We start from the raw sequence: 21,344 nt of genomic DNA, 5'->3' as shown, positions 1-21,344 counted from the left end.
TCAGAAGCTCATCAAACCTAAGACAGAGGCAGTATGCTTCTTATTTATGTGATAGGCCATGACAAATACTAGTGTTGTTTTTTTTGGGAGGGGGGGGTGTATGCGAGAAACTCAAAGGACCAGGGCCTAATTCTTGTACTACATACATTACATGACCAAAAGTATGTGGACACCTGCTCAAACATCTCATTCTAAAATCATGGCCATTAATATGGAGTTGGTCCCAACCTTTGCTGCTATAACAGCCTCCACTCTTCTGGGAAGGCTTTCCACTAGATGTTGGAACATTGCTGCTATAACAGCCTCCACTCTTCTGGGAAGGCTTTCCACTAGATGTTGGGGCATTGCTGCGGGGACTTGCTTCCATTTAGCCACAAGAACATTAGTGAGGTCAGGCACTGATGTTGGGCGATTAGGCCTGGCTCGCAGTCTGCGTTCCAATTCATCCCAAAGGTGTTTGAGGTCAGGTCTCTGTGCAGGCCAGTCATGTTCTTTCACACTGATATCGACAAACCATTTCTTTATGGCCCTCGCTTTGTGCAAAGGAGCATTGTCATGCTGAAGGAGGAAAATGCCTTCCTTAAACTGTTGCCACAAAGTTGGAAGCACAGAATCATCTGGAATATCATTGTATGCTGTAGCGTTAAGATTTCCCTTCACTGGAACTAAGGGGCCTGAACCATGAAAAACAGCCATTATTCCTCCACCAAACTTTACAGTTGACATTGAGGAAGGAAGTGTTCTCCTGGCATCCGCCAACCCAGATTCGTCCATCGGACTACCAGATGGTGATGCGTGATTCATCACTCCAGAGAACGCGTTTCCACTACTCCAGAGTCCAATGGCGACGAACTTTACACCACTCCAGCCGACGCTTGGCTTTGCGCATGGTGATCTTAGGCTTTTGTTCAGCTGCTCGGCCATGCAACCCCATTTCATGAAGCTCCCAACGAACAGTTATTGTGCTGACGTTGCTTCCAGAGGCAATTTGGAACTCGGTAGTGAGCGTTGCAATCGTGGACAGGCGATTTTTACACGCTTCAGCACTCGGCGGTCACGTTCTGTGAGCTTGTGTGGCCTGCCATGTTGCGGCTGAGCCGTTGTTGTTCCTAGACGTTTCCACTTCGCAATAACAGCACTGACATTTCTAGCAGGGCAAACATTTTATGACTTGATTTTATACACCCGTCAGCAACAGGTATGGCTGAAATAGCAGAATCTACTAATTTGAAGAGGTGTCCACATAATTTTGTGTGTGTGTATATATATAAATGTATTATTTGTTTGGTCCTCCCCCAGCAGAAGATGTGCAGTAGTGAGGCCCAGATGAAGGTGTTTGGGAAGTGCTGCCAGCTGAGGCCTACAGGGGGCAGCTCCAGCTCTCTAGACAGCTCCTCCTCCTGCGCCTCCGAGCCCCGCGAACCCAGGGAACAGGGCCTGCGTTTCCAGGTGAGAACATACTGTTGGACAGAGAGGCGTACTTGACTCGAAGCCTGTTTTGGCTGGCGAAACACCATTGGAAAGGAGATTTAACTCTCTAGTACATCTCTATGGGTAAGAATGGTCCCTCTGACACCTCACGCGCTGTTTGGATAGATGGGCCACAGCTCCTCAAAGCATACCACTGAGAGCTATTTCATGATCAAAAGACACTGGCTTGAACCCTAATAGTTTGACATAAAGGGTTTCCCTATTGCCTGAGGCAAGTAAACTGAACAGTCACTCATGGACATATATGTTTTTTTATATACATACATACAGTTGAAGTCGGAAGTTTACATATACTTAGATTGGAGTCAATAAAACCCGTTTTTCAACCGCTCCACAAATTTCTTGTTAACAAACTATATTTTTGGCAAGTCGGTTAGGACAGCTACTTTGTGCATGACAAAGGTAATTTTCCCAACAATTGTTTACAGAGATTATTTCACTTATAATTCACTATCACAATTCCAGTGGGTCAGAAGTTTACAAACACTAAGTTGACTGTGCCTTTAAACAGCCTGGAAAATTCGAATGATGTCATGCCTTTAGAAGCTTCTGATAGGCTAATTGACATAATTTGAGTCAATTGGAGTTGTACCTGTGGATGTATTTCAAGGCCTACTTTCAAACTCAGTGCCTCTTTGCTTGACATCATGAGAAAATCAAAAGAAATCAGCCAAGACCTCAAACTAGACCTCCACAAGTCTGGTTCATCCTTGGGAGCAATTTACGCAGCCGTCATACCGCTCAGGAAGGAGACGGGTTCTGTCTCCTAGAGATGAACGTACTTTGATGCGAAAAGTGCAAATCAATCCCAGAACAACAGCAAAGGACCTTGTGAAGATGCTGGAGGAAACGGGTACAAAAGTATCTATATTCATAGTAAAACGAGTCCTATATCGACATAACCTGAAAGGCCGCTCAGCAAGGAAGAAGCCACTGCTCCGAAACCGCCATAAAAAATCCAGACTACGGTTTGAAGCATGGTGGTGGCAGCATCATGTTGTGGGGGTGCTTTGCTGCAGAAGCCACTGGTGCACTTCACAAAATAGATGGCATCATGAGGAGGAAAATTATGTGGATATATTGACGCAATATCTCGAGACATCAGTCAGGAATTTAAAGCTTGGTCGGTAATGGGTCTTCCAAATGGACAATGACCCCAAGCATACTTCCAAAGTTGTGGTAAATGGCTTAAGGACAACAAAATCAAGGTATTGGAGTGGCCATCACAAAGCCACTCTGTGGGCAGAACTGAAAAAGCATGTGTGAGCAAGGAGGTATACAAACCTGACTCAGTTACACCAGCTCTGTCAGGAGGAATGGGCCAAAATGCACCCAACTTATTGTGGGAAGCTTGTGGACAGCTACCCAAAACGTTTGACCTAAGTTAAACAATGTAATGGCAATGCTACCAAATACTAATTTAGTGTATGTAAACTTCTGACCCACTGGGATGTGATGGATGAAATAAAAGTTTAAATAAATCATTCTACTATTATTGTGACATTTCATTCTTAAAATAAAGTGGTGATCCTAACTGACCTAAAATAGGGCATTTTTACTAGGATTAAATGTCAGGAATTATGAAACTGAATTTTAAATGTATTTGGCTAAGGTGTGTGTGATTGCGAAAATAACCAAACTGCAACGACTTCCAGTAGCCTACAACTGATATTTCTGGTTCCTCCCCATTTGAGTGAAAGGCAGACCATTTATGGCAGTCATGCAAGTTGAGCCTGCTCTGAGAATTGTTTTACGGATAATTTCTTATTTGTCCCCTATGTGTTGGTGAAAGGCAGGCAATATATGGTTCTCTGCATGAATAGCTCATTTACATTTGAGGGCAAGTGAGCAAAGTTTTTGGGCAACAAAAAAATAAATGCCTTTCAGACTTTAATGTCAATCCAATGTATTATGTTTCAGTCTTGACTGCAGAAAACCATGCAATTTACTCGCCCTCTCTGTTCTCCTTTCCCTCTCTCCCCTTCTCCTCTCCTGTCTCTCAGGGGTCACGGTGCTCCTCTGACGCCAACATGTTGGGGGAGATGATGTTTGGCTCTGTGGCCATGAGCTACAAGGGCTCCACACTCAAAATCCATCAGATACGGTGAGATCCAGGCGGGGGGGGGGGGGGGGGGGAGATTGTGTCCCACAGCACTTTGAACTGGAGCTCTAAGAAATGTACACAGCAGCTGTCTTGATGTGTTGTCATTATTGAATAGTGTAATAATAGTGAAGACATAACTATCAAATAACACATATGGAATCATGTAGTAGCCAAAAAAGTTTTAAACAAATCACAATAAATTTTAGATTTTAGATTCGTCAAAGTAACCACCTTTTGCCTTGATGACAGCTTTGCACACTCTTGGCATGTCCTCAATATTATTCCACAATGTAGAAACTTGTGAAAGTAAAGGAAAACCATTGAATGAGTTCAAACTTTTGACTGGTACTGTACATCACACGTCAGGAGCACCAAGTCATCATGAATTCCCCCCCCGACCCCCCCCCCCCCCCCCCCCCCCCCCCCTATTTTTCTCGCCCTTTCTCCCTTGTCTGTTTACAGGTCGCCCCATCAGCTGATGTTGAGTAAAGTGTTTACAGCCCGAACAGGGAGCAGTGTCTATGGCAGCCTTAACACGTAAGCCCTACTACCACCTTCCCTCATGTATCTGTCTCTCTCCTGTCTTTCTCTCTCTCTCTCCTGTCTTTCTCTTCCTCCTCTTTCTATACTCGCTCCATCTATCTCGATCTCTTCTACTGATGCCCTTTGAACCTGTGCCATTGTCTGTGTGCTCCTGGCAGACTGCAAGACAGCCTGGAGTTCATCGGTCAGGACCCCAACGCTCTGAGGCCGGATCAGAACACTGTGGCCAACGGTCTACTGGGGAACATAGGTAACCACAACCACAGTACAACTGACTGGTCTGGCACCTACAATGTCTCACACATGAATGGATGTATACTGTTCATATCGACACCTATGGGTTTTATTTTATTTTGGTTGTGCTGAAGCACTGTTTTGTTTATCTCCGTTTATCTATCATGTCTTTGTTTATCGTTTTATCCATGCATAGACACAGGTAACTTCCAAAATAAAGGAAACGCCAACATAAAGTGTCTTAATAGGGCGTTGGGCCGCCGCCAGAACAGCTTCACTGCGCCTTGGCATAGATTCTGCAAGTGTCTGGAACTCCATTGGAGGGATGCGACACCATTCTTCCACAAGAAGTTCCATAATTTGGTGTTTTGTTGATGGCGATGGAAAACAGTCTCGGGCACCGCTCCAGAACCTCCCATACCTGTTAAATTGGGTTGCGATCTGGTGACTTGAGACACAGACACACCCTTGAAAACCCCTATGCTCCTTTGAGACCCCTCTTTCAAAGTCACTGAGAACTCTTCTTCTATGGTAGCCAAAATGAATGGGCCACTTGGCATTTTTATACATTACCCTAAGACTGATTTGAATGTTAATTGCTTAATTAACTCAGGAACCACAATTGTGTGGAAGCACCTGCTTTCAATATACTTAGTATCCCTCATTTCCTCAAGTGTTTCCTTTATTTGGGCAGTTAACTGTATGTGATCTGTGTTGCAAATCTTTATCAGACACTGGCTCTCTTTTTACGTGTGTCACATGTAAATTGACTTTACCTGAATTGATGTGTATTCTCCAGGCAAACTGTTTGTTCCCTTTCCTTGAACGTCCATTTCAGGACAGTTTAAAACAGGCTGAGTTGAATTTGCCAAGAGTTCTCCACTGGAGCCTGTGCCTCTAGAGATTTATGATGCAAACACAGATATTTTGGCAAATTCATCTCTTGTTTTCTCTCTGTCATCCCCACAGAAAATACACTCTCCTCTACAATTTCGGAATGTTTTCTAAAAAGTATTTCGCTGTGAGGTTGTATTTTCTGTGCGGGATCTTGGTCCACCTGACCGACTACTCTCCGTGGCAACTAAATATATCCGACGGACGTTGCGGTTCCGTTGTGGTCACATTGTGGTCCCGGACTGCTCCAGGTTGTCTGTCTCTCCGTCGGGGTTAGAGTGCCTACATGGTAGTCGGCCTCCTGCTTCTCTACTAACAGTGGTTCATGTCCGGTTTTGTTTTGTCTCTTCTCCCTGTCCGTTTTGTGCTGCGCAGGTTTATCTCAGCTCTGCAGCCCGCGGCGGGCCTTCTCTGAGCAGGGCCCTCTCCGCCTCATCAAGAGTGCCTCTTTCTTTTCAGGTTTGCGATGTGCTTGTGTGCAGTTGCATGCATGTGTACGTACGTCGCATGTGTCAGCAAGTGTATTACGGGGCATGATCAATATCTGCTTTATGGTTGTTGTACCCCTCACTTTCCTCACTCCCTCCTACCCTCTGAACCATAACCACTCCATCCTCCCTCCTTCTTTTCCTCCCTCCTTCTCTGAACCGCCGAAACCTCTCCCCTTGTGGTGATTTACGTATAAATAGCCTCCTTGTGACCCTCTGTAAGCCACTGCTAGGTGGCACGGCATGTTGCTCCCTAGCTATGCTATAGTGGAATGTTCATAAGGTGCAGGCCACGGTGGGCGGGGGGCAACGGCGCGTTGCAGCAAAGCTTGTGTTGTTTTGACCGTAAATCATATCAACAGCACCACACTAAACAATGCCTTGGCCACCACAATGCCTTGGCCACCACATTTTTCTGCACTCGTAAACTATGGCGTGAACTTTCCCTTTGTCATTTAGCCTATTGTGTTCACGCCGAGGTAAACCTCTGCGAACGTACATGTTGTTTGTTGTGTATCTCCGATGCTACTGCTGCTGCACCTGCTTCAACACCGAGTGGGGTTAGAATGAACACAAACCACAGTACCCTAGTAGAGGGCCCTGTAGCAAGTGTCTTGCACTGTGGCGGTATGTAATTGGTGGACTTGGTCATTGGGAAATTAATGTTCTGTGGTAGCGAAGGTTGCCCCTTGCTTTGAGAGCGGTGGTGGGTAAAGCACTGGCACCCCTCCCGGCTTGCGCTCCTCAGTGGGCCGAGTTGACCTGGTCTGTTTCTCAGTCTTTCCCCTTCTCTCTCTCCCTCTCTCTCTCTCCTGCAGGTCACAGTAACCCCATGGATATGCCGGGCAGAAACCTGTACGACGAGAGAGACAGTGGAATCGCCAGATCAGGTAATGCCTATTAAACTAAATCCAGGATTAGCCTTGCTAGACACCCTGCACTGATCCGAAGCCTTATATGTCTCTCTGAGATGCTGCGCCTCGGTTACTGGCTTTTAGTACTAGATTCACCTCACTGGTGTGTCCTCTCTCGCTGAACCATCTCTAAACAAGAGTGCTCTTACAACTAATGGGTTTAGATGAAGCCACCTTCCTCTGGGTCACGGCTGTAGACCAGTCAGCTCCACACAGCATTTCTTTCTCTTCAAGGTCAAACTGGATTGATAGTGTCACCATGGCTGCATCCCAAATGGCACCATGTGCCCTACACAGTGCACTACGTTTGACCAGGGCCTTTCTAATGGAGGCATGGCACAGATGTTAACGGCCACCCTTTTTTTTTCCATTCATTGACCCCCACTGCCACCATGTAGCCATCCTTCATGGGGGTGTGGAGGAGAGAGAGATGCTGGAAAATCCTGTGCAGTGGAAACTGACCCCCAGCCCTGGCATTGCCAGCATGAGAGGAATCTCACTTTCTGTCAACCACCCACGTCACAGGCAGATGCTTAAATATAGCACCTCCCAAAACCTTGTACTAGTAAATGAGGTTCTAATTTGGTCCCCTCTACCACACACACACACACACACAAAAAGCTCCCCTTCTCCTACACCCATACACCTCCCTAGTCCTCAATCACAAACATTTGGCATGCCTCCATTGATCTATGCCTACGTGGTGCCTGGTATTGGGTCAGCTTTCCTTGTGACTGTGAGGTGATACAGCCATGCTGTAATATTCAGGGAGGGCTGTGGGAAGCTGAACGAATGCAGTGCAGACGTCTGCTATGTGAGTTTCCCCTGTTCTGTTGTGTATGAGTAACCTTCCTGACTGACTCACTCTCCCTCTTTTCTCTGTTACCCTCCCCCTCTCTTCTATTCTCTCCTTTTGTTCTCTCCTTTCTCATTCCTCAACTCCTCTCTTTTGCTCTCTACACTTCTATGGCTCTCTGTTACTCCCATTTTCCCCTTTGTCATTCCTCTTCTCTTACTCGCTCTATCCATGCCTCCCTCCCTCCACAGCGTCTCTGAGCAGTCTCTTGATCACTCCGTTCCCCTCCCCGGGCTCCTCCCTCACCAGCAGCCAGGCCAGTAGCTACCAGAGACGCTGGCTCCGCAGCCAGACCACCAGTCTGGAAAACGGGGTCTTCCCAAGATGGTGAGACAGCAGCTCAACACAATGACACACATTCCCCTTCTGGTGTCCCCCACCCCCCACCTGGGCCTCTCGAACGCCCATGTGAAGTGGAGCCCCTGATGACTTCCTCAAATTCCAGCAGGCATCGCTACTGTATATACAAATGACTGGACTGGAGGATCATAATACTGTGTGGGACCACTGGCCCCTCCCTGAATTCTATCTACACCTATCAATTACAGGACACCAAACGCACTGTCACTGGGTGTTGGCTTAATAGTACATGACCAGTTCCAAATTACATTTAGGTATTCCATCGTATCGTTTATTCTGGGAGTTGTCCCTGTTGAAGAGTATCAACTACTCTTGGTGTTCTATCTATCCTGATTAGTGAGTGAGTACTATTGTCTATTGTTCTCCCCCTTTTCCAGGTTGAGATCTTATGTCAAGGCATCCTTTACCTCTCTCCTTTGACATTTGCCTGTTAAGAATACTGGCGTTCACTTCATAGTCACGATGTCTCTGTGTCCCCCGTAGAATTTATGTCTGTTTTTTTCCCCCTGCCCCAGGTCTGTGGAGGAGAGCTTTAACATGTCGGACGAGAGCGGAGGTCCTAGCTTGGGCGTGGCGAGAAAGAAGAAGATAGCCATCGGCGTCATCTTCCTCCTCTCCCAGGACGAGGAGGAGAACAGCAAGTTCCAGGACTTCTTCTTCTCCCACTTCCCCCTCTTCGAGAGCCACATGAACAAACTCAAAAGTGCCATTGAACAGGTGAGGACCTGCTCCCATAGATATTGTTGTCGGTGTGTGGAGAAGTCTCCCTGGCATATTTGACAGTGATGGTAGATATACAAAATGATATGTTGTGAACGGAGAGCGGGAGGCTTTCAATCAGACTTGCTCAGTGTGTTAAACATATACAATGTATGTGGGCCTGAGATGGAAAAGTAAAAACCATCTTGTGTTAAATCTCAACTTCTGTTAGATCTGTCAGCGCCATGTGTGTTTTTTTTGTGGCTGTTTTTTTTTTTTTTTACAGTGCCTTCAGAAAGTATTCACACCCCTTTTTCCCACATTTTGTTGTCACAGTCTGACTTTAAAATGGATTAAAGTGAGAGTTTTTCTCACTGGCCTACACACAATATCCCATAATGTCAAAGGGGAATTATGTTTTTTGAAATTGACAAATTATTCAAAAATAAAAAGCTGATATGTCTTGAGTCTTAAGTATTCAGACCCTTTGTTATGACAAGCCTAAAATGTGCTTAACGTAATAAGTTGCATGGACTGACTATGTGCAATAATAGTTTTAACATGATTTTTGAATGACTGCCTCATCTCTGTATCCCACCCACCTGTACCCCACCTTGCAAAGAAGGGCACCTATGGGTAGATGGGTAAAACAAAATAAGACTGAACATTCCATTGAGACTAGTGAAATGATTAATTACACTTTGGATGGCGTATCAATACACCCAGTCACTACAAAAATACAGGCGTCCTTCCTTACTTAGTTGCCGGAGATGAAGAAACAGCTGAGGCAAATGGTGACTTTTTAAAACAGTTTTATTTTTGTGCTGAATACAAAGTGTGTGGGGCAAATCCAATACAATACATTACTGAGTACCGCTATTCATATAGTGGGGGCTGTATCATGTTATGGGTATGCTTGTAATCGTTAAGGACTGGAGAGTTTTTCACAGGCAAAATCCAAGAGGAAAACCGGGTTCAGTCTGCTTTCCAACAGACACTGGGAGATTAATTCACATTTCAACAGGACAATACCCTAAAACACAAGGCCAAATCTATACTGGAATCGTTTACCAAGAAGACAGTGAATTTTTCTGTGTGGCCGAGTTACAGTTTTGACTTAAATCTGCTTGAAAATCTATGGCAAAACCTAGTTATCTAGCAATGATCAACAAGAAAAATTATTTTTGAAAGAATAATGGGCAAATCTTTCACAATCCAGGTGTGGAAAGCTCTTTGAGACTTACCCAGAAAGACTCACAGCTGTTATCGCTGCCAAAAGTGATTCTAACATGTATTAATGTATGAATTGAATGAATTCTTGTATGAATTTTTATCTAATCAAGATATATTAGTGTTTTATTTTTCATAAATGTTTTACAAATGTTAAAATTGTTCTTCTACTTTGACATTAGAGTTTTTTTGTGTAGATCGTTGACAAAAAATGACAAATCATTTTTAATACCACTATGCAACACAACACTGTGGAAAAAGTAAAAGGGTGTGAACACTTTCTGAAGGCACTGTATCCAGTCTCTGTTCTTGTCAGTGTGTGTAGTCTCAGGGGGGGTCCCTGCTCTATCTTCTCCCTCTCTAAGTACATGCCTCTAAACATGCCTCTGTTCTCATTTACAAGGCCATGAAAATGAGCCGGCGATCAGCTGATGCCAGTCAGAGGGCTCTGGCTTACAGCCGCATGGTGGATGGCCTCAATGAATTCAGGTGAGTTACTGTTACTGTCATGTGTTTACTGAGACTGAAGCAAACCACACTGACAATGTAGCAGAGGCAAATCCCTTAGCTTGTTACCTAGGAGCCTGGGCAAGGAGGGAGGACAGGTGGAGGCATAATTGGTTGCCATAGGGACTTTTTGATATATGTTACATAAAAGGAAATATACAGTGTCGGAGAGCAGTAGATCATTAATCCATGCCTTAGTTTAAGTTAGTGTGACGTAGATAGCTTCTGACCTTCCTAACATTGGGCAGCGTCCCCACAGGGTGTTCTCACAAGCACGGCCAAAATAAGCTCATTAATAATCTGCACTGTAAGCAGAGAGGGAGCATGCAGTCCCTACCTGTCCTGTCCACACTCGCACACGGTGACGACAGGCCAGCTACATCCCTGCTGCTCCCAGTGCATGCTGGGAAATCCCCTGCTGCAGAGCCACTGACGCGGTGGGAGGGGAGGGAGAGAGACGTGTTGAGCACAGTGTGAAGGCTTCCCGTTGCTGCAGTCATATGCCTGCTGGCGCTGTGCCATGGCAACCCAAGCCCCCGCGCTGAGGAAACACGATCTCCCTCAGACAGTGTCCGGGCTACCAGAAGAGTAAATAATGTCAGTGCCATCAGCAGGAAGGCCAATATAGTTGCTATTTGTGTTTGACCTTTAGGTCTCTGAGGTCATGGAAACATAATGGCGTAAAATGGAAGAAATGCTGCTTGATGACGAAGTCAGGTGTAAATTGACGCAGTCTGATATAATGCACACCCATACCCACGGAAGCAACATGGAAACACACATACGATGCCAATTGTATATTTTGTAGGATTGGGATATGATAAAAACCAATCAAAAGTCTCTTCGTTCTTTGACGGACTTAAAATGCTCTGCCCGCACAACAGTGGTATTGAGGTCGCATGGAATGAATGAAGTATAAACTTAGACTCAGTCGGTTTTATAAATGTCCAGTCGACTTGACGTTCCTTCACGTCCGTCGGTGCCTTAAAGTTCACCTGGACAGCTGGTCAGACGGCCGTAAGGCTAGACCATGGGCTGGCTTCCCCACGTCAGGGAAAAACCTCACTACCCACGCCATGGGCTTTTAATAGGGTACTTCACAATAGCGGCTGAGAAGTGTTGCTGTGATGAACTTTAGCAAAAGGTTCTGGATTTATGTGTTCGTTGAATAATAACATTAAGGTAGAGTGGGGTTGAAGGGTTATTAGTTACGCGATGTCTGCATATTTCCTAGCAGTGTGTCAAAATGATCCCAGTCAGTTGAAACTAAAATCTGATGTTTAACAACACTACTGTTGTAAAAGGAGACACAATATGCCTATATGTTATTTGTGTTCATCTTTTAGTTTCTGTGAATTTCATTCAGGGAAAGACCTTTTACAAATCATCGATCTCCTCACTACTTGTCATCTCCTTCCTATTACCTATAGCTGTTGTTCGATAGTTACACTACTTGTTTCCCCTGCTCATCAGCAAACATCTGGGATCTAAAACTATAATGCCGCACATTCCTCCATCCTCAGAGATGCCCTCAGTTCTGTGTAAAACTCTGGACTGCTTCCCGCTGTGAAATTTCCAGACGCTGAATTGCCTCAGAGGGTCTCCCTTGTAAGCAAGGCCTGGACTGAGAACTGTGGCCCTCTTGTTCACCCCGAGACAATGATGGCTTGTGTTTCTCCCTCCCCCTCTCCAGGACGACCATCGTCAACCTTTACACCATGCCCCGCGTGGCCGAGCCCGTTTGGCTCACCATGATGTCTGGAGCCCCCGAGAAGAACCAGCTCTGTGGACAGTTCATGAGGGAGCTCTCCCTGCTTATGGAGCAGGCTTCAAAGAACCAGTTGAGTGCTCCTGTCTGTCTGTTTCTGTATGTGAGTGCTGTATGTGTGCAATAGTGAACGAGCTGAAAAGTCAGGAATCCCTGCCAATCTTTAGCTTGTTTTTGTCGAGGTTACAAAACCAAGCTTAATCATTTGCCAATGTAGCAAGACATCCATAGAACTCACTGTATTAGGATGCAGTAGTCTACTGCCACGTGATTTAGACTGACCAGTGACCACTATGATGTATCTCGGGAATGATCATGAGTTCGAGAAGAGGGGAAACACGAGGCTGCAGAGGGGGTGGAGATTGAGAAAAATGAGTCAGACAGAGAGTGGAAGCGGTAGACGGTGACTGTGTCCAAAATGTTACCCTATTCCCTATGTAGTGCACTACTTTTGACCAGAGCCCTATGAACCATGGTCAAAAGTAGAGCACTAAATAATTCTCTCTTCCTCTTCTCCCAGGTTCCTCCCTGCCCTCCTCACAGCCATCCTCACCAACCACCTGGCCTGGGTGCCCACCGTCATGCCCAACGGACAGCCGCCCATCAAGATCTTTCTGGAGAAACACTCCTCTCAGAGCGTGGATATGCTGGCCAAGACCCACCCCTACAACCCACTGTGGGCCCAGCTCGGTAAGGACAGACCGAATGTTACCTGGGTTAGTAGAAATCGCGGTCTACTAAATCGGCTGGCCAGTGCTCACAATCCTTAAATTCCATCCCATCGTGGCATGCATATTTGTCAGGATCCATTTTTTTTGTAAGCTGTTAAATGGTATGAAAGTCATCATCGCTCACTTCATGTTAAATAACATGGCAGAAATATCTCTGTTTAGTCGACTGTTAAAAGACGCTCCTATACTTAACAGTAACTAGCTGTAAATACCAAATAGTGGGCTTCATTTTAGCACATGCAACTTTAGTGTACAGCTCCTCCTAGTGGCTGAAAAGGATCAAACAGAACGCTGATTCCCTCACTCTCCCAAATGTAAAAGGGAAAGAATAAGTTATACACTTCTGACCACATTTGAATTGTAGCTGTACATATGTAACAAAGTCAGAATTTGAAATATGTAGTTAATTGGGATGAACTGTAGTTAACTGTGGTGTTTGTTTTGTGCCTATAGGTGACTTGTACGGGGCCATCGGCTCCCCGGTGCGTCTGTCCAGGACGGTAGTGGTGGGTCGGAGGCAGGAGCTAGTCCAGAGACTCCTCTACGTGCTCACTTACTTCATCCGCTGCTCGGAGCTGCTGGAGACCCACATGCTGGACAGCGCTGAGGACGAGGCTATCGTCATCCCCGGCTCCCTCATCACTACCTCACTGCGGCGCGGGGAGGTGGAGGAGTCCGACTATGTGCTGGTCACCATGCACAAGCCTAGCGGAGACTATCTGAGCCAGGGTCCCGAGTCCCGAGAGGACAGCAGCTACCCCTCAGACAGCAACAACAGCCTGCAGAGTAGCACCTACACAGACACTGAGGCTGGCAATGGGCCTGAGGAGGAGGAGGAGGACGACGATGAGGGGGACAGTAATAAGAACAGTCAAGGCTCCAAGAGCAGCGTCCTGCAGGCCCTGGCCCACCACAGCCACAACACCAACGCTGTGCCCATCATCGTCCACACGGAGGATGATAGTGAGCCCGCGCCGCTGAAGGAGTCACCGACCTCCTGTGTGGATGCTAAGCTGGAGACGCTGGTGCGTGTGGGCTCAGCCTCCCCCGGGGAGCAAGCCTGTGTGCTCCTGGAGACCGAGCCTGAGGCAGAGCTGGAGGTCAAGGCCAGCCAGGAGGAGGTGACAGAGGAGATGCCCATCAAGTTGTTCCATTCCTCAGGGATACCACTGGAGAAGAAGCCCCCTGACAAGACCGTACCTGTACCTGTACCCGGCCCCTTTCTGTCAAACCACCAGGAAGAGCCTGCCACCAAAGTGCTGTTTCTTATCGGCGACCCCCAGTCCCCAGGGTCAGACACCGAGAACAGGAGGAAGAAGGTGGAGGAGGACATTAAGAAGCACAAGAAATACATCATGGAGAAACAGAGGCAGCAGCAGCTACTACATCAAGCGCAACAACAGCTGCTACAACAACAACATCAACAGAAACTACGACGACAACAACAGCAGCAACAGTTACTACTACAGCAGCAACAGTTACTACTACAACAGCTACTGCAACAAAAACAACATCAACAACAACAGCAGCAGCAGAGTGGGAGCAGTGACGATGGTGATCAACGGGTGAAGTCCACAACCGGCACATCAGCGGACCAAACCAAGACCAACGGTGGGGGGGAGAAGACTCTGATGCGCGTCTCCAGTAAGATGCCCCAGTGGAACCCTGTCAGCGAGGAGGAGTGCTCGGAGCTGTTCGACGAATACTTCAGTGACGACAACCCTGTCGAGACCAGAACTATAGATGACGTGGCGAAACGCCTAGAGTTGTCGAGCGGCACGGACAAAACCCAGAAAGAGCTGCTGGACCCTTCGGGAGTCCAGAGCAGCAGTAGCACTAAGGGACAGGAGGGTACGGGACAGGGCGTTATGGGACAGGTAGGTGGGGGTGGAGGGGGGGCAGACGTCCAGACCAGGTGTAGGTGTGGCTCCACAGACACGTCGGAGGCAGACTCCTGTAGGAGCTGTTCTGCTGAGCAGGACAAGGGCATTGTGATTTCAGTAATTGTCCGCAAAGGGGACAACATAGAGGACCAACAAAAGAAGGTGGCCCCGCTTAATGACTGGGAGATCCCCCGGAACGAGAGTTCGGACAGTGCGTTGGGGGACAGCGAGAGCGAAGACGCAGGGCAGGACATCCACAGGCAGAGCGAGAGCGACATCTACTACAGAGAGGATCAGGAACCAGACGAGTGGCAGGAGGAGGTGGAGGTCCCTTTCCCTGGGTGAGATACACACTGGCTCTGAACCAATAGCTTGGCCACTTTCACACAGTATACGTCTTGAGTTTTACAAGGCGTATTGATGTCAACATTAAAAACATTGTTTTCAACTCAACCTCTGTGACTTATGTGTCAGAATATGTTCTGATGTCATCTATGCCATGTCTTAAATCAACAGGTCAAAGCTAGTGGAGAATTTCTCCAAACCGAGCATTGCCAACTTTGGGAGGTCACTGTTCGGAGGGTACTGTCCGACCAACGTGCCGGACTTTGTTCTGCAGGGGATGCCCAACGATGACAAGTTAAGGCAGGGCCTCATGTCAGAATTGGCCCACGCTGTACAGGTAAAAGACTGCTATATACCTCAAGCACTAAACAGCTGGATTGTGAGGCTTCGTGAGACCCTAAAGTCTAACTCACTTAATCCTTTACATGCTGTATCTGATCTGCAGCCGTCTGAGCCCAAAGTATTCTCCTATTTTTTTTTTCTTGCAGCATCCAGTGTTGGATGAGCCCATTGCGGAGGCTGTCTGCATTATCGCAGACACTGATAAGTGGACAGTGCAGGTAGCCAGCAGCCAGAGACGAGCGACAGACAACAACAAACTGGGGAAGGAAGTCCTGGTGTCCAGCCTCGTGTCCAGCATCCTCCAGTCCACCCACCAGCTCTACAAAATGAACGTCTCCCCCAACTTTGTAAGTTCATACAAATGCCAAATTAGCATGCAGTTTTTAGCAGTGTGAGTACTCCCTACTTTGGCTACTCGGTATCACAAACATCTAACAAGATTATAACTCTCCTCAGTGCATAATGCACCTTGAGGACAGACTCCAGGAGATCTACTTCAAGAGTAAAATGCTGGCAGAGTACCTGAAGGGACAGACTAGAGTGCACGTCAAGGAGCTGGGGATGGTCCTGGGGTGAGCAGCTAAACCGTTCTTATACAATGGCATTCCGTTCCAAATTGCACCTATTCCCCTATATATTGCACTACTTTGGACCAGCGCCCTATGTGCCCTGGTCCAAAGTAGTGCACTATATAAGGGGATAGGGTGCCATTTATTGTCAAATATAAATGTTGTGATCAATGTTCCTTCTGTTCTTAACATACTGCACTTTGTTATTTACATCTGAAAAACATTCACAGTAACGGAGTTAGAATATACCCATGGCTTTTTGCTCAGCTATGTACAATAATCTAAGTATGGCTTTTCTTATCATTTCAGTATTGAGTCCAGTGACCTTCCACTGCTGGCAGCTGTGGCGAGCACTCACTCTCCCTATGTGGCCCAAATACTGCTATAATAGATGGAACCAAAGCCAGAGATGGAGTATGACTGATACTGTGCTCTGCCCTGGCCTAACATGGCGGCTTGACCCTGTCCGCCAACGCCCTGCTGACGTTCTCAGAGAGGGTCTCCTGGACAAGGTGTGCATCCAAAATGGCATCCTATTCATAATTTGTGTATATGGTGTCATTTGGGATGAAGAAAGGGCCACCTCGGTGGATACTGCTGTTGCTGCCACTGGGCATACAAACACACTGCCACAAGGGGTCAGCCTAGCCCACAGTCTACTCTCCGCTAGTAAGTGCTGAAGCTCTGCTGGCTAACTCCAGGCCAAGGAGGCATCCCTAAATCGTTCTCTTCTTTTTGAATGTTTTTTCCCCCACCTCTGCATCCAGACTATTTTAACCCTGTTAAAGGACAAGAAAGCCAAAGTCAGACATTTTCTGTTGAGTATGAATAATAAAGAAAGCGGTACTAAAATAGTTTTTTTTTTTTCATGTACTTTTTTTCTGTACAATCTTTAACCAGGTCATAGGAAGCAACGGACTCCGGAGATGGATAGGATGCATTTTTTGTTGTAAATATCATAGAGAATATTGTCACTTTATGCCAATTATGTTTGTGTTCTTCATGTATTTGTTTACAAGTGTACTTGCCCTAAAATGTCTCTCTAAATGATCCATAATTCATTGGATTTCATTTGAAAATGAACTACATCTTTTCACTAATTATAAACATAGGCCTAGAGGTCATATCTGGGTAATCGATAGTCATTTTAATTATTAGCTGAGGTTGAAAAATGCTTAATGTGGCTTTGACATACTTTATCACAGGTACAACACTACCTCAGATCTGCTTTTTATAGTTACCCACTAGAAATGCCTGAGGGAAAAAATATTTTGTTTTTAATCGTAGGAAATAAAACTGTGCGAACACAATGCTGTGCTTTATTGAAAAGGGGATGTTAATTTAATTCCTGAAAATGGGAAAAATATTGTATTTCTCTTGAGTACAATGAGAGCCCATTTCTACTGCGGTATGTTGAAAAAAACGAAATAATGATCACATATATTTTCAAACTGAAATATTTTCACGGTTTAAAACTTTTTTATCGCTTTGCCACCATTATACTATGTTTACGGCTGTATTGAATGCTACAAAGGGAGAGTTGTGGAATATATGTTAACAATATGTGTATCAGTTCATTACACTATACTCCAATATTTAATTATGGCTAACTAAACACAACACTGCGTTTGATTTTACAAAAGCAAGAGGTGAAACCACAAATCAGTTTTATTGTTGTTTTTTACAAATATTTTTACCAACCAAGAAATTGATGTTGCATTTGATTTTGAAGTACTTTGTCTGGAGAGAGAATGCCATACAATGGAGTCTCAGCGAAAGAGCAGCACTGGAGATATTGAGATGCAAGACTTAGCTTTCACACAGTCACACACAGTATCTGCCCAGGTTCGCTTCTTGCTGTTCACAGCATGGTAGCCATGGCACAAAAACAGCTGAGAAGTTGAGCTTCAGAAGTTGAGCTTCGCACTTCAACACTCTTAGTTGTTGTGGAAATTGACCCGCTATGCTGTTTACCTAATGCATCTACGTCATATCGCTGAGTCTACCTTTAATGGACATGTAGTGTGAATGGATCAGGGGCTTCTGAAGAATTTATTTTGCTGTAAACATTTTTTTTTACATGCTTATCATGTAAGATGCTAGGCCACTGCAGGATATGTTGTACTTATTGCATTTTGTGAAACCCCTGATTATTTCTCGGAGGTATGACTTTATATCTACTTTTCTCTTTATATATGAATAAATAATTTAGTATGGTGTGTAATGATTAATGTAAACTGTACATATTAATTTTATTTCAATATGAATTGTTTCTCAAATTATCCTTTCCCAATTTTATGGGAATGTTGTGCAATAAAGATGCCAATGTTATAGATGCAAGTGTCTCAGTAAATACTTTCAGTATACATTTTTCATTTCAAATTCATGTTTAATTTCAGTGCAAACTAAGGAAAGTATTCAGACCCCTTGACTTTTTCCACATTTTGTTACGTTACAGCCTTATTCTAAAATGGATGAAATTGTTTTTTCCCCCATCAATCTACACACACTACCCCATAATGACAATGCAAAAACCATTTTTTGCTAATATATTAATCATAACAAACATCACATTTACCTTAGTATTCAGACCCTTTGGCAGCGATTACAGTCTTGGGTATGACGCTACAAGCTTGGCACACCTGTATTTGGGGAGCTACATTCTTCTCTGCAGATCCTCAAGCTCTGTCAGGTTTGATGGGGAGCGTTTCTCCACAGCTATTTTCAGGTCTCCAGCGATGTTCAATCGGGTTCAAGTCCGGGCTCTGGCTGGGCAACTGAAGGATATTCAGAGACTTGTCCCAAAGCCACTTCTGTGTTGTCTTGGCTGTGCTTAGGGTTGTTGTCCTGTTGGAAGGTGAAGCTTTGCCCCAGTCTGAGGTCCTGAGCGCTTTGGAGCAGGTTTTCATCAAAGACCTCTCTGTACTTTGCTCCGTTCATCTTTGCCTCAATCCTGACTAGTCTCCCAGTCTCTGCTGCTGAAAAACATCCCGACAGCACGATGCTGCCACCACCATGCTTCTCCTTAGGGATGATGCCAGGTTTCCTCCAGATGTGACGCTTAGCATTCAGGCCAAATAGTTAAATCTTGGTTTCATCAGAACAGAGAATGTTGTTTCTCATGGTCAGAGTCCTTTAGGTGCCTTTTGGCAAACTCCAAGCGGGCTGTCATGTGTCTTACTGAGGAGAGGCTTCCGTCTGGCCACTACCATAAAGGCCTGATTGGTGGTGTGCTGCAGAGATGGTTGTCCTTCTGGAAGGTTCTCCCATCTCCACAGAGGAACTCTGAAGCTCTGTCAGAGTGACCATTGGGTTCTTGGTCACCTCCCTGACCAAGGCCCTTCTCCCCCGATTGCTCAGTTTGGCCGGGCGGCCAGCTCTTGGAATACTCTTGGTGGTTCCAAACTTCTTCCATTTAAGAATGAAGGAGAACACTGTGGTCTTGGGGACCTTCAATGCTGCAGAATCTTTTCTGCCTCGACACCATCCTCTCTCAACAATTCCTTCAACCTCATCGGCTGGCTTTTGCTCTGACATGCACTGTCAACTGTGGGACCTTATATAGACAGGTGTGTGCCTTTCCAAATCATGTCCAATCAATAGAATTTACCACAGGTGGACGCCAATCAAGTTGTAGAAACATCTTAAGGATGATAAATGGAAACGGGATGCACCTGAGCTTAATTTTGAGTCTTATAGCAAAGGGGCTGAATACTTATGTAAATAAGGTATTTCTGTTTTTTTTATTTTAATGTTGTTTTTTTTTATCCAAAAAACGGTTTTTCGCTTTGTCATTAAGGGGTATTGTGTGTAGATTGCTGAGGATTTGTTTTAAATCCATTTTAGAATAAGGCTGTAACGTAACAAAATTTGGAAAAAGTCAAGGGGTCTGAATACTTTCCGAAGGCACTGTACATGCATACATACATATACAGTAAGCTACTGCAACTTACTGCGTTACCTTTTAACCTGGGGAAGCGCCTTTTGGAGTTGTCATAGCCTGGTATACAAAACCACCTTTATATTATCAGTTAACTTATTTTGAGGGTTTTCAACGTGCCAAATAACTACTAAACAACTAATATACTCAAGGTGTTTTTACTCATGGTCTCTCATGCCTGACTTAGCCACTATAGACTATCATAATGGATTTTCATAATGGATTTTCAAACAAACTACTAGGGATGCTGCTGGGTTATTATTTTCGATCGAGGAAAGGTGGAAGTTTTTCAGATGTACTGATGCAGCATCTCTACACTGCAGTTTTACAAATAATTTCACGTCAAAAAATGACTAACTTGAAATACTGTACTATATTCTTGATTAACTAATTTATTTATACCTGATCTGCACAGGTATAGAAATACCCGTTGTCAGGGATGCAATTAGTGGAATACGTTTTTCTCACAATATTTTGGAAATGAACGAAGTTATGCAATCAAGGTTTTACCTTTTCAATGCGTAACAAAAAACGACACTCGGCTACCTGATGCTAATACTGTATACTAATATTTAATTTATGCAGGAGCTTAACACGTGTAGTATAATGTCATTTCTTACAGAAGAACTCGCTAGCTCCGCCAGGTCGTTCAAGATTGACATTGAAATTGGAGGATGTCGGGAAATGCCTTAAACTGTCCACTAGGGGCAACAGTGAGTGCTATTATCATCAAGTAGGCTTGAGTTTTGCTAAGGCGTTGTGGACGGAGTGGTGAAAGGGCGTAATCTTATGACTCTGGATCAGGTTGTACATTCAATCCTAGTCGTGGACACTGGTTTTAACCCTATCCCAAACCTTAACTCTTAACCCTTACTCTCAGTTAACATGACCTTTATGAATTATAAATTGTCGATGAAAAACATCCCCACAGCATGATGCTGCTCCCACCATGCTTCACTGTGGGGATGGTGTTCTCAGGCGATGAGAGGAGTTGGGTTTGTGCCAGACATAGCGTTTTCCTTGGAGATGCAAGAGAAAGGTCATGAATTATTGCAGTTTAGGTGCAATTTAGATTCTGGCCACTAGATGGCAGCAGTGTGTGTGCAAAGTTTCAGATTGATCCAGTGAAGAATTACAATACTGGACAATGAAGTCTGCCCAAATGTGCCGAATTGGTCAATTGATACATTTCCAAGTACATAACTATAGAGAACATACAAAAATGGTGATACAAAATGTAAGTTTACACACTCCCAGGAATGTCATACATGATGGATCATCAGGGTGTGGAGCCAGAAACGGCACGGGTTCAAACTGTAGAACCCAGTTCCAACATTTGAATATAAAAATGTATTTTATCAAACAAAACTATATTAACAAGATATTCAATGTGACCGCTCTAACAATAAAACTACATGTCCTCAAAAATGGAAGGCAGGCGGGAAG

General features: G+C 45.1%; 1 protein-coding gene across 4 annotated transcripts in view; it reads left to right on the top strand.

The window, feature by feature from the left end:
• Nucleotides 1-18,293, top strand: part of LOC129820937 (folliculin-interacting protein 1-like) — a 31,264-nt gene extending 12,971 nt beyond the window's left edge. For 2 of the 4 annotated variants that reach the window (XM_055878073.1, XM_055878091.1), the window contains exons 3-18: nt 1,300-1,449; nt 3,495-3,595; nt 4,058-4,132; nt 4,297-4,388; nt 5,642-5,725; nt 6,573-6,644; nt 7,716-7,851; nt 8,400-8,601; nt 10,217-10,302; nt 12,014-12,160; nt 12,609-12,778; nt 13,273-15,043; nt 15,219-15,384; nt 15,536-15,736; nt 15,846-15,961; nt 16,268-18,293. In XM_055878073.1, coding sequence (XP_055734048.1) covers nt 1,300-1,449; nt 3,495-3,595; nt 4,058-4,132; nt 4,297-4,388; nt 5,642-5,725; nt 6,573-6,644; nt 7,716-7,851; nt 8,400-8,601; nt 10,217-10,302; nt 12,014-12,160; nt 12,609-12,778; nt 13,273-15,043; nt 15,219-15,384; nt 15,536-15,736; nt 15,846-15,961; nt 16,268-16,346 — 3,648 coding nt within the window. In that variant the 3' untranslated portion in view covers nt 16,347-18,293. The remainder of the gene's footprint in view (nt 1-1,299; nt 1,450-3,494; nt 3,596-4,057; nt 4,133-4,296; nt 4,389-5,641; nt 5,726-6,572; nt 6,645-7,715; nt 7,852-8,399; nt 8,602-10,216; nt 10,303-12,013; nt 12,161-12,608; nt 12,779-13,272; nt 15,044-15,218; nt 15,385-15,535; nt 15,737-15,845; nt 15,962-16,267) is intronic. The other 2 variants (XM_055878082.1, XM_055878101.1) reach the window with 2 other exon arrangements.
• Nucleotides 18,294-21,344: the final 3,051 nt, after the last annotated feature.

Source organism: Salvelinus fontinalis, chromosome 2 (assembly GCF_029448725.1).
Source record: "Salvelinus fontinalis isolate EN_2023a chromosome 2, ASM2944872v1, whole genome shotgun sequence".
NCBI lineage: Eukaryota > Metazoa > Chordata > Actinopteri > Salmoniformes > Salmonidae > Salvelinus > Salvelinus fontinalis.
This window is presented reverse-complemented; position numbering and strand designations above follow the sequence as displayed.